The following is a 13,035-nucleotide window of genomic DNA, read 5'->3' on the forward strand; positions in this document are numbered from 1 at the left end:
GTGGTGAAACTCCAACTCATTCAAAGAGGAAAATGACTCCTTAGTTTGCTCTTGAACTTTTGTAAATCAAATTACAATCCTTGACTAACACAGTGGGACCGAATTCCACCAGTCTCTTCAGACTGCATTTCTGATTTTCTGTAGAAAGCTGCACTACTCTTTTCAGTCCCCTTGCTTTGGTTCTCAGACTTAGCTGTTCTAAACTGCATTCAGATCACAGACTCAAATAAAATCCATGTGGAATTGTCTTTGCATTGACTCCCACTCTAAAATGAGCAATGAAAAATAACAAATAGGGTGAGAGTCTGTGAAAACAAGGCTGAAACACAATCCTCGTTCAAGAGAGCCATCTAGTGCCTTCATGCTCTATGTGAAGGATGCAAATCTTCCAGTTAGCTACTGCCTGATTTTTAGGAATTATTTAGGGCCTCATATTTTTTTCCTATACTTTCAAATACCTAGAAACCAATGCACTGTTTCTTGCTCAGCATCTGAAGACTACCGCTCTAGTTAATAAACCTTGCAAAAATCTAGCAGATAATGAGAAAGTAGAAATTAATTTAAGTCAGTATTTGCAGGAACTTGCTCAAAGGATCTCATGAATTGAGAAATTCCCAAAGTTATCCTTCTAACAATTATACATTAAAGAAATACTTTTCCAATGTTTAGTTTTGAGTCAAATAATGAGCAAAAGAAAATAAAACCACATATTTTAGCATGTATTCATTGTTATAAATCTAAAATCTAAGGTCTGTGTACTTTTATGAATAAATTTATATTCAGGGAAATTAAATATGTAAGAGTCAAAATCAATTAAAGCAGTGTGACTATAAAAATAGATAACTAGATGTTAATTATCTATTAAAAAATTAAAATAAAGCATTCTCCACATGCATACTTTAAGGAGAAAGGTGTGTACAGCTCATTCCCTTTAATAAATGGCCCTTTATTAGCCCCATTTCGAATTTTTTCCCAAAAAATACTGGTCTGAATGCAATTAGGAACAAGACAACACTGCAGAGCAATGGTAGTATAAGAACTTTGTTAATGGAGCATACAGCAGCCAGTGGAGCACCACTGAGAATCTGTTTGCAGTTACCAAGTACAGCCATCAGCTGACTAAGCATCACTCTAACAATTATTACATCATTTTTCTTTTTTTTTAAATTACTATCAGTGGAACTTGGACTACATCAAAAATCTTCCATTATCACAGGTCTCTAGGAAAGAACAAAAAATTGTATATTTAGAAAGAATACATTCAAGTGAATTCCATAAAAAGCAGGGTAATGAAGAACACACAGAGCCAGTAGCTATCCTAAATACACTCATTAGACACAAATGGCTCTAAAACACATGGGCTGTTTTGTTTTTTAAAGGGTTATGTTTCAGGGAAAAGATGATGTGCTGATATATGGAAATAAACCAAGCAGGTGAAGACATTAGTTCCACCTACAGAAAAGCTACAGCAAACTACTTCCTTGCAACACATGTAGCCTACCAGTAACCAAGTCTGGATTCATTTATTCTCTCAAATCTAATCATATTCCCTTTAAATCAGTCAATCCCACTGACCTCATCTGACTCAAAAAAAAAAAAAAAAAAAAAACCTCAGAATTTTGTCCTCAGTTCTTTCAAACATGTCCACATTTTTGGTGGATATGTCTTTCAGAGCATTATCATTCACAAAAAATATTTATAGGGAGATTAAATATGTTAATAGCCATTATCAAATTTTATTTTGTGCATAAATATATTGACAGCCTTATAATCATGTTGGAATACCAGCCTCAAACTGTTAACAACAAAAAACTTCTCCTATTATCAGGATTGCCTCACAAGCAATTAACTACATCTATAAAATTAGGATATGATCATCTATTCACTAAATCAGAAATACTGTTTTGTTAAACAGTTTAATCTAACATTATACTTTTCCTTCATTAAGCTGAGTTTTAGGTGAAACTTTAGAAAGGGTTCACATTATTAGCTGTGTTCTACTACCTACAATAAAACTTCCACTTTCATTACTAAAATAAGCCAGCACATACCAAGGCAAAACTCATTTTCTTACACAGAGTTTAAGACTCGTACAAGGAAAAAATTTAGTGAATGAAAAACTTATTTTTTAGCAGACTGGAGGGTAGAGGAGGGAGGAGGTTGTTTTCGAAGATGAAAAACATTTTCTTCTTTTCAGTCTTTGCATTCTCGCAAGGGAGAAAGCGTGCTCATACATATATATAGGTATATATATATATAGATGTAGACTCTGGCAGGAGATTGGCCTGTTGCAGCTTTCTGCAACTCCAGCTCGTGTGGCAACACATGGATTTCCAGCCCAGGTAAAAGGCAGAGTGTTTCCTAAGACAAAGCAATTTCAACTCAGCTAACAGAGAGGGTCTAAATCAGAGAAGTGTACACTGGAATTCCAGGGTGGCCAACTCTCCCCTTCCCTGGAAATTCAGCTCTGATTCTGAGAAAACACATTAACATCTCAGATCTGTGAGTCACCTCCATGAGCTATAGTCATTCTCACAAAAAAGGAAGATGGAGCTAGAGAAAGTTAATTACATTACAGAAAAATGAAGTTATTGGCACAGAAATGAGTAGCAGCACATTTACAGAACAGGGAATATGAAAGAAACCAAAATTGATCATTTTTCTCTATTTCATTGTGGCTTGTCTCCAAAATTTTAACATGCAACCAGGAAGTAGTAAATGTGTGAACTGAGCAAAGAGCCTTGCAAAGACAGTATTTTATGTCTGAGGACAGCACTTGAATTACAGCAATTTAAGTCAGTCTCCAGATTGCCTTCTAAAGGATGCACTTTCCAGGAATGCTGGCAGGACCAATACTGATCACCTTCACACATAGAAAGGTGCAGAAATCCAGCTTATTTATCAATCTGGTTTTTCCCTCTTCCAAAACATAATTTTTTAGTTGTTAGTATGAGACATGGCAGTGGTAAACTGACAGCTTTCTCATATATGAGATCCCAAACTACTGGTGGTGGTGTCATGGAGGTCAATCTTGCTTTTAAAGAAAGTGATTTCTAAATGAACAAAGCTTTCCAATCCCTCATGGACTTACAAAAACTATTGCAACCAAGCACCCTGGCAAGAATATCACAGGGCACAGCAAAATCTGAATGGGCTATGTTAGAAGTAACAACTGTTCTCTAGAGCATAATCAGGTTCTGTCTATTTTCTCATGTCTCCATCAACTGCCAACACTGCAGAGTCCTTCTGTATATTTAAGGGGTCACCTTAAAAACACATATTACTATTGATATTTTGATAAAAAGCAATTGGCTTTAGAGCAAATAAGATTAATATTTTGAGTTGAGGCAGGAGAAATAAAAGGAAAGAGGTACTAATGAACCTAATTAAAAAGCTCAGCCTAGAATGGTTGTTAATCTGTGTAACCAACTTCAGGGAAGAAACGTTTGGTGTCGATAAAGCATTTCCTTAGTAAATTACTACTGGCTCCAGTGTAAGACATTTACAGTAAACACCAAAAGTCTGCAAGGCATCTGTTCTATTCACAGTGGAAGAAGGAACTTTGCTCCATTAATAACTTTAAAAACGTGCAATAACTAATTCATGATGGCAGTTCAAATCCTGTCAGCAGCCTTCGTTATTTGACCAAGCTGAGTTCAAAGATAGAGCAAAGTTTTAAAAAGCCCCTTGAAAGTTTAGAAGTACACTTTAAATTATTATAAAGATGTGTTGTTCTTCTTTTCTATTAAATACAAAAAAAGCTGTAACTTTAAACCATGAGCAACAACATTATTTTAAGAATACATGCAAGATAAGAGTTAAAATGTGTATATAAAATCCTATATGATCTCAGAATTTGTTTTAGTGAAATTGTATGTTGTATAGAGAGGACATGTGTAATATATGTGTATGTATATATAATAAAATACTTGCTGGAATTTTAACATTTGACTTCACTAGAGACTTAGTGGGACTTTGCCTTAGGCAAGTTTTTAATAGCAATAATAAAAAAATAGTTAATGGTACTTAGAGTAAATAATGTGTGGTCACTATGTTTAAAAAAAAGTAATACCAAACATCTGTGCTAGATTTCCACATGATAAAATCCCCATATTACCTACAGTTCTCCCAAAGTTATAGAGAAACAAATGTTTATTTAAAATTCTAGAAGAGACATGTGATAACCAATTTAAGAACTTCAGAGCAGGCATCTTGTGTTTTCTGACAAGAATGTATATTTAGTGATCTTTATGATATTTCATTCTGAACATGAAGAAAATCATAGTATGACGTTATGGCTTCAAGACAGATTTTCAATCACTAACAAACCAAGAACATCTTTTTCCTTAAATCTACTTGCAAAGACCACTATGTTCCCCACAGGATACATTAAGTTTCTTATCAAAGCAAAAACTTTTATTCTTGTTTTCTGAAAAAAAAAAAAAGTTCAGCTACCTTTGAAAAACACTAACAAAAATACTTGAGTGAATTTAGTTAGTTAAAGACTAACTAGGACTCAGTCTAACAGTGATGGAAAACCAAGTGCAATCTGGGCAGAAATCCTCAGAAAGCATGAAACAGCTCAACACTCTCTTAAGAGGCTCCATCTCCCAAAACTGCAGCAGCAACACGTGCTCACACTGTTTCTCAGAGCTACATTTGTTCTCTCTTCCTTTGTGAATCAGGACCTAAGGAAACCTTTGCTATAACTCTCTCCAAGCTGGGAATCCTGCTATCCCTGTGAAAGCTTATTGCCTAGATTTTAAATTCTTTGATAGAGGAAAGAAATCTAACCCCATTTTAACCCCATTTTTTAGACAACTTATTTCCCAAAATTTTAGTGAACCTTGCTGACATTGGCATTCTTTGCTATTCCTGTAAAAGAGCAGAATTCCAACTTCAGCTTTGTTCTCTTTCTCCTGCTCTATAATGCATCTCACATTTGCCACTGCTAAGGCTCTCAAACACAAAGCTTGAGTAAAACTGTCATCACAAGTTTGCTTTTGTGAAACAAAGTTTAAAAATGCATGGATTGCACACTGCAAAATGGTACAATCTCTGAGGGCCACCAAGTCAACACCTCAACAGTTAGCCTGTATCTCCTAAAAGAATATGAAAGCAAATGAAGGAAAAAAAAAAAAGTTTTGTTTTCTGGAGTTATTTCTCTGCCTCTAGTACACCGGCCAATTCCATTACTCTCACCTGTACTTTCTGTAAGAAATACCATCTAAAGCCTGGAGAACTTCCAGATCTTTGAAGGCAGCTATAATTATCAAATTCTGCTGAGGCTACTCGGGAGGGTGGGTGGGGGAAGGGCAAGAAGCAATCAATGGCTTAAAACCAAGAAATTTCTGCATGATTCTTGGATAACCAGCCAATCAGAACAGTAGGATATTTATTTCTGATAATGTGCATTCTTGTGTGAAATTGCCAGAAAATTAATAATTGACAAGGTGGTAGAGTCTGACAGATAACAAGAAGTTATTTCTCTCTACCTAGTTAAGTGAAAAAGTTACCAGCTAGACAAAATCAGCTGTGGAGTAACAAAGAACATCTCCTTTACAATTCAATTCCTTGTAGGATCCGTGCTCAGGAGATGCAGGTCAAGGAGAGAGAACTGACATTCATTTGAGATACAGGTGTGTTCAAGAGGCTGTCCTTATTTCCCAATGTTTCAGGACCACTTGCTTCAGTTTCTCTCACAACATGGTAGTTTAATTCTCTGGTTTAGTCAAAACATCATCCACCAGGGATTATTAATAGCTTTCTACACCAGCATGTTGAATTATCTAAAAGATGAACAAAATTAATGAAAATAACAAATTCCAGCTTTGCACTGTTTTAAAGCACTAAGAAATGAACAGAGTAAGAGAGAAAATTATGGTTGCATTAGGGGAAAACATGGTCAAAAGCTCAACATGTAAGACTGGATCTTCTTCTAGCTAGGTTGGTACACAGATTTCATGAACTGAAAAATTCAGATCGAAAGTAATTTTTAATTAAACTCCAACAGCAAAGGGCTTCTGAGAAGTCCATCTCTACATTTACATTTTAATGTAATGTTGAGGCTGTATAAAATCAGCTGTCTTCAGTTAATTTGCACCATGTTAACATTTTTCTACAGACAGCACTCTTTCTGCTGGAAACTACAGCAGAATCATTGTAAAGGTAAACTGACACAAACAAACCCTATTTGTTGAATAACTTCATATGATGCTACACAGAATTTTATCATCCCTGTTTCACAGAATCACCAAGTCATTAAGGTTGGAAAAGGCATCCAAGACCATCAAGTCTAAAGTCTTTGAAAAGCTCCACCTTGTCAATCAGACCAGGGCACTGAGTGTCAAACCCAGTCATTTCTTGAACACCTTCAGGGATGGGGACCCCATCACTTCCCCAAGTTGTCCATTCCAGCATTTAACAACCCTTTCCATGAAGGCATCCCTGAATCTCCCTAAATCTCCTCTGGTACAGACAATTTCAAGTGCAGCAGCAGCAGAAATAAAATAGCAAAACTAATTAAAGACAAAAAACAGCCATCCAGGATTTCATCAAACAGAACGTTACACATGACCTCATACTAGTTTCTCAGAAATACATTCAACACTTGAACTATACTCCAACCTGTAAAAATAAAGAAAGTAGAATACTTTAGATTATGTTTTAAAATGACAGATATTTTGTTAAGGGTATAGAAAGATTAACACAATTTGAGTGAATTCTAAATAATTCATGAACGAAAGTCATTAAGAATGTATCCAAGTTCTAGCTTAGTTTTAAAGCATTCTCAGGAGGAAAAACAAATGTTCAGTAACTCTGCCAGGTGATTTACACAGTTAGGATGAAAACCTACAAACACCAGTTACAGAAAAAAAATATTAATCCACTGGGGAGGCTGCTGCAGAAGACTCAACCTAGTAACCTCTGTTTTATCATACTGAGAACCTGTATTGTGCAGGATGAAGACTAAAAGCAGAGACAGAAATTCAAATGAGCGCTGCAGAACAAGGATTTAGCAAGTTACACATAAAGATCAAAGGTTGATCTATTTGGAATTTTAACAAATATGTAATACTTTTAAACTATACATAATGTCTGACGTTACTTCAAAGCATGCAGACAACTTTCCATAACAAGAAAGCAAAAGAAAAAATTTGAACCTCAGTACATTTTCCAAGAAACAGAACAATAAAATCCAGAGTACTGGATAAACAAACAGGCACCTACTAAAACATTTTGTTTCTAAAGAGCTCCTACAGCCTACACATCATACTTCCAAGCTCCCTACAACTTCAAATATGCATAAACTTAAAAATAAATAAAAATAAAACCTATAAATACTATGTGCAACAGAAAGAGAGCTGGAAAGAGAGACTGCACCCAAAGTCTTGAATTCTTATAAAAACAATGAAATTGTGAGCCAAAATGTCCAAAACATCAGACAGTTCCTGCCAATCTGGCTGGGACAGATTCCAAGCAACAAATGCAGTAAAATTTTAAACCTTGATCACTTACCAAGGTATATCAGCATGTCATTAGCAGTAAATCCCATTCTACACTTGCAGAACTCCAGACAAAAGACAGCCTTTATATTCGCATATATTCCCTCAGTTTACTGAGGGAGAAACAACACTTTTCCCTGCCACTGAGAACAACTGGGAGGAACATCAAATTAATTCAATATAAATACAGGAGAAACATGCACAGTCTGTAGGTAGCCCTAATATCTCCTCTCAGCATGTCTTGGACTAATCAGTAATCTGGATGCCAATTGGCTTTACTTGGAATCTTACATTTCATCTTGTTTTCAAGCTCAATTTAGTTCTACTTCTCACTGTCCTTGATAATCGTTTCCATTAGAAACTTTCTTCAAATTTCCTCATGTCCCATAAATAGCCAAATTGGGGCTCACAAACTTAATTGACACTGATACAACAGATGAAAAAAAAAAAATCACACAATTACCCATCTTTGAAAACAGAGTGTATGCAGACCTAAATCCAGAAACTTGTCTGCTAGTTTATAGAACTTACTCCACAACCCTTCCTCATCACATATTCAGTATCATTAGCTCCTTATGCAATTCCTTTCAGGATCTATTATTGCATTACACCAGTTTCAATTAAAATTCTGCCTGTGAAAAGATTCAGGATCCAATCTTCACAAGAAAGCTTTACTGAAGCCTATCATGACATTTTCCACTTTCTAAGTTTCAAATTGGCAGCAGAAACTACTGAGTCCTCAATATATTCTAGGTTAGAGAGGAACATAAGCTAAATATAAAATAATTTATCCACAGCAAAGAAAATATTTTGCCAATCATCTCTAGATGTAAATAGACTGTTCTTAATCTCAAGCTTAATTCTTAAGCTCTTGCACTAATTTCATTTGTGTTTTGAGCCATCAGGCAAACTGGTGTTGGCAGCGACCACACTGCTGCTGAGTTTCTCAGTGAACAGACATGTTTCTCCTGACTTCCCTTGCTGTGTATTGTTATCCACAACCTCCCTGCAAATTTCCACCCTCCTGAGCAAGGTCTTTGTGAGGAAGACTGGCCTGCCTTGTTTGCCTGACAGTCACATGAGAACACTGCCGGCATCTAAAGGGGCAGATGGGCTTGACACCAGGCCAGATTTTCTTTCAATTGTACTAATCCAATCATCCCAAATCCAGTCCCAAAAATGCATTTACAAGTCATGTAGGCAGCTGGTGCAGGTGGGCTTGGGATCAAATTTAGGTTTTCTCAAAGTAGAGCACAGTCAGCAGCACAGTGTTTTTATGTGACAGTACAGTGTATTTATGTAAAAAGTTGGAGTTTCCCCCCACATGAAAATACATTAGAAATACACATAGGCAGAAGCCTTTGTTTGTATGGAAGGAAAATTATTTTAAAATAACACTCTTTTCAAACACTAGAGACATAAAAATCCAACACAAAAGTAGCATGCACTCATGACTCCTTAGAGCAGAAGCAGGTGTCACTTCCCTTTTCAGTAGGTCTAGTCTTCACTTGCCAGATATCACTTCAATAAAATGAAAGGATAAAGAAATTTTGCAAAGCAACATTTCAGAAACAATAAGCCCAAATATACCTACTTCCCTTCCATACTTTCTTATTTTTGCTTTCAAATATCATACAGTCCTGCTGAGTATTTATTACAGATGTAAAACAAATGCCTGCTATCCTTTTCATCCAAAAATTAGAGCACAAAAAGAAAACACTTAACTATTCTAGTTATATTTCTGAAACTGCAACAAGTTCCACGACTATTTTTAACAAAAATATGTACTTTAAATAAATAAATGAGTTTTGAATTACCTCTCTAAGATGCATGTTTTCCTTCTCCTTTTGATCTAAAATCACTTCTAAATGATTAACCTGAGATTCAGCCTCTGCCATCCTTCGAGTTCTTTCATTGTCATCTTCCATTCCTTTAGAAGGCAAACCTTTACTTTGCAACATCTCTAGAAGCTTTTTTATTGATTCATCTCTGGCATTTAGTGTTTGCTTTTGTGTTTCAATCCTAAGCTCCATTTCTTCTAGAGTTTTTCTCAACAGGAAGAGCTCTTTAGCTTGTCTATCATGCTCTGCCTGAAGTCTTCGAAAATTCTCCTCCGTGAGCTCAATGGTAAAATGCTCAGCCCCTCGGTTCCCACTTTCTTGCTGGAGAAGATGGTTAAGGTCTCTCTGGGTTCTAAGCTCATCTTGAAGCGCCTGGATTGTCATTTGCAGATGCTGCAATAAAGAAGACAAAAGAGAAAAAATTAGCTTAGGATCTGATTGTAGAATTGGTATTTGATTCAAGTTATGTTGTATGCTGTTACAAAAAGTCATTAGAATTAGTAATGGAAGTATACCAAATGATCTTATAAAATATCAAATGCAGGTGACAATATTTGTAATGATATCTTTCAAGTACTTCTAGAAAGAAAAAAGAAGACAACATACACAGACACAAAATAATGTCAACTACAGATAATAGCAACAAATGCAAACACTAGGCAGTGACACATCCATTAGAACAATCAATGTGTACCTACAAAGCTCAAAGACTCAGTAGTCCATGTTTTCTAAATTACCTCATAGACTAAAGATAAATCTGCTCTTCATGGTGCTCAACAGTACTGCTGTTCATAAAGTCAATCAAAGCCCTCACTACAATTAAAGGGGACTTTGGGGAAGGACTGAGTTGGGGCTGGTTGGTTTCATTTTTCATTTTGGAAGCTAAAGCTATGAAAATTTTAGTAAACAGGATTACTGCATCTCTAAAAAGCAAACAAAAAAAACCACAATAAGCAATACTGAATTTTGAAAAATTTACTGCAAGTAGCGGACAAACCTTTGTTCTTCTGGCATCCAAAAACTGAACAGCATGGTAAACAAAAAAATGAAGCAAAATCAACATAAATAAAGGTCAGATGCAAGCAAAGGAGATTCAACAGAAATAACTGAATTCAACAAAAAGTATCTTCAACAGAAAAAAATAATTTTATTGAGTTATACAGAAAGGCACCAACACATTCACAGTACACAAACATATAAACTTATAGACAGACTTCACTCAGTAGAGGTAACAAAGAAAAGCATATATGAAATAATCAGTCCCATGATAAATTACAACATTCCTATTGGACATTGCTGTTCTTTTACACTTTTAGGTTTTTCAGAACACTGACTTGTCCTAAAATATTTATACTACATCTGAGTACAGGGATCTGTCTCTGTTCCAGAGGTGCGTCTTGCACTCCCTTACTCAACGCAGATCAAACTCAAAATGGATTTTTCCCATGTTAGGGTTGGAGTACAGATAATTAGCCTAAATTGCTATGGCTTATGATGTTCATTTCAGATTATATCCTCATCTGAATTTGTTTTTCTTCTTATTTTTTCCCTCTACTCATTGCCTATACAACATACTGAGCTTTTGGAAATATGAATTCCTGAACAGGCTCACAGTCTGTGCTTTAATTGAAGGAATTCGGGGACTTAAATGCATGTCATCAGACCTTTTAGGTTTAATTGATGTTCTGCAACTCCACATTCTAAAAAACAAAACAACAGAAACCACACCAAATAAAACCCAAAACAGCAACAACACAGACACCAAACTAACAACAAAACATTTCATTTGATACTACCTTCACGTTTTACACAAGTGCATGTAAATCTGTCGTGTTCTAGCAATGATTTAAACTAAATGAAAAATTCTACACCTTGAGAAACCAACCTTTTGAAATCACCTTACGAAATCAACCTTTTGAAATAATGTCTTTTATCAGTCATTTCAAATGAAAAAGAAGTATTGCCAGTGGTAGAATTCAGTAAGACACTTTGAATCTCTTCTGTCATTAAATAAGCACTACTTCAATGTAGGTCCAGATCTTAATTCTCTTAGTATCTGCATCTTACTGGGCACACACATGTAAGCCACTCATTTACAGCCCTGCTTTTATTTAATGGCAACTCTTATCTTTTCTTAATCTCGCCATCTTTTTAATTAGATATAATAAGCTTAAAAACTCCAGTAAACTTTAAAATCCTTTAGATGTAGAAACTTCCTCACTTTGAATCTACTAATGTGCCCACTGTTTGTGACCCTGAGACTGACTACACCTTCTGCTTCCAAAATTATTTCACTGTCCTACTTCTCATACCTGACCAAGAACCGTTTTTGTACTACCATGATACAATTAAGCAACAGCAATATTCAGTAACTACCAGCACCCCAGAAATAGTCAAAATTATTTCCCTGATCTGAATAATGATTTAAGATACATCCTCTAATGTTAAATCAGACAGTAGTTATTACATCATGCTACATTCTATTTACAAATGAATGTTTTTCCAAAGTCAAGTAGTTCCTATATATCAAATGTCAGTATGTCTATAGAAATCTAGCTGAGCAAAAGAAAACTAATTCTAAAATACCATGTTCTAACCCACAAATGAAAGTAAACCTGACATACACACATTCCTAACACACAAACCTTCTGAACGTAAGCTCTAAAAAGCAACAATTGTTGGATCAACACAAAAATAATTAGAAATCAGAATTCAAACAACAATTCTGGTTAAAATAAATGAGACAAGTTCCTTTTCTGCCCCCAGCAGCCTGTGCATGCTCTCCTTAGGCTCCACCCAACCCCACGTTTGTCACTAAGCATGACAGCAATTCTGGCTGCTTCTCTGTAATTATCTTAAACCTAACAGCCTCAACTGTGGCAGACTACTGCTACTTTGACATAAAAGAATCCATTTTTGTACACTTTCAAGACTTAGAACATGGTGGACCAGATTTAGACTTCTGCTGGCACAGATTTTTCTAGCTGCAGCTTGCTAAGGAAAGGAAAGAACAAATGGTGTGAGGGTGGAAAAAAATTGTATAATTAACTGCAGGGGAAGGAATGTAGGAGTGCTGTGAATATCTGTCACATGGTTGTCATTACAGACATAGAACTGTACAGGATTTAAAAAAAAAAATGTAAGATCTATCACATTTTTAAAATTTCTATTAAAAATGGACCAGTTGACCAGAAATATTTCCATGCCCATTTCTTGACAACATATAAATAGTTCTCTCAGAACTTTTTCAATCCTTCTTTACAGCCCATCTCCAAGAAGCAATCCATGGAACTGTGAATTGCCCCATAAACTGAAACAAAACTATAAAAGGAAGATTAACTAATGGGTCTTCCCAGACTTCAATTCATGTTCTACACAAGGAAGTTCCTCTAGTCTATGCCAACTAACTACACCCAAAAGATTTGCCTGCTGAGAACTCTACTGCCTCAGAGTGCCTTGGGCCATATAAACACTTCCAGAGCATCCTAAAGCCACAGATGTGGCAGAGGGGAATGAATTCACAAGGAAAATTGCTGATTTTAAATTGCTGGTCCACCTAAAGAAGCACACAGCTTCTCGTACTTTGCACCATCATAGGGCCACCAAAAGCAAAGAAAAAGTTCAAGAACCCAGTCCACAGGATTTTAGCTCCCAATTCTCCTGTTGCTTTCCCACCTCAGTTAACAGAG

General features: G+C 35.8%; 1 protein-coding gene across 1 annotated transcript in view; it reads right to left on the minus strand.

Annotated features, from left to right (window-relative positions):
• ERC2 (ELKS/RAB6-interacting/CAST family member 2) overlaps nucleotides 1–13,035 on the minus strand; it is a 318,526-nt gene that overhangs the window by 253,256 nt on the left and 52,235 nt on the right. The window contains exons 4-5 of the mRNA XM_058812979.1: nucleotides 10,344–10,367; nucleotides 9,323–9,739 (exon numbers count right to left, since the gene is read on the minus strand). Of these exons, the coding sequence (XP_058668962.1) occupies nucleotides 9,323–9,739; nucleotides 10,344–10,367 (441 nt within the window). The remainder of the gene's footprint in view (nucleotides 1–9,322; nucleotides 9,740–10,343; nucleotides 10,368–13,035) is intronic.

The sequence above is a fragment of the Ammospiza caudacuta genome, chromosome 12 (assembly GCF_027887145.1).
Source record: "Ammospiza caudacuta isolate bAmmCau1 chromosome 12, bAmmCau1.pri, whole genome shotgun sequence".
In the NCBI taxonomy this organism is placed as follows: domain Eukaryota; kingdom Metazoa; phylum Chordata; class Aves; order Passeriformes; family Passerellidae; genus Ammospiza; species Ammospiza caudacuta.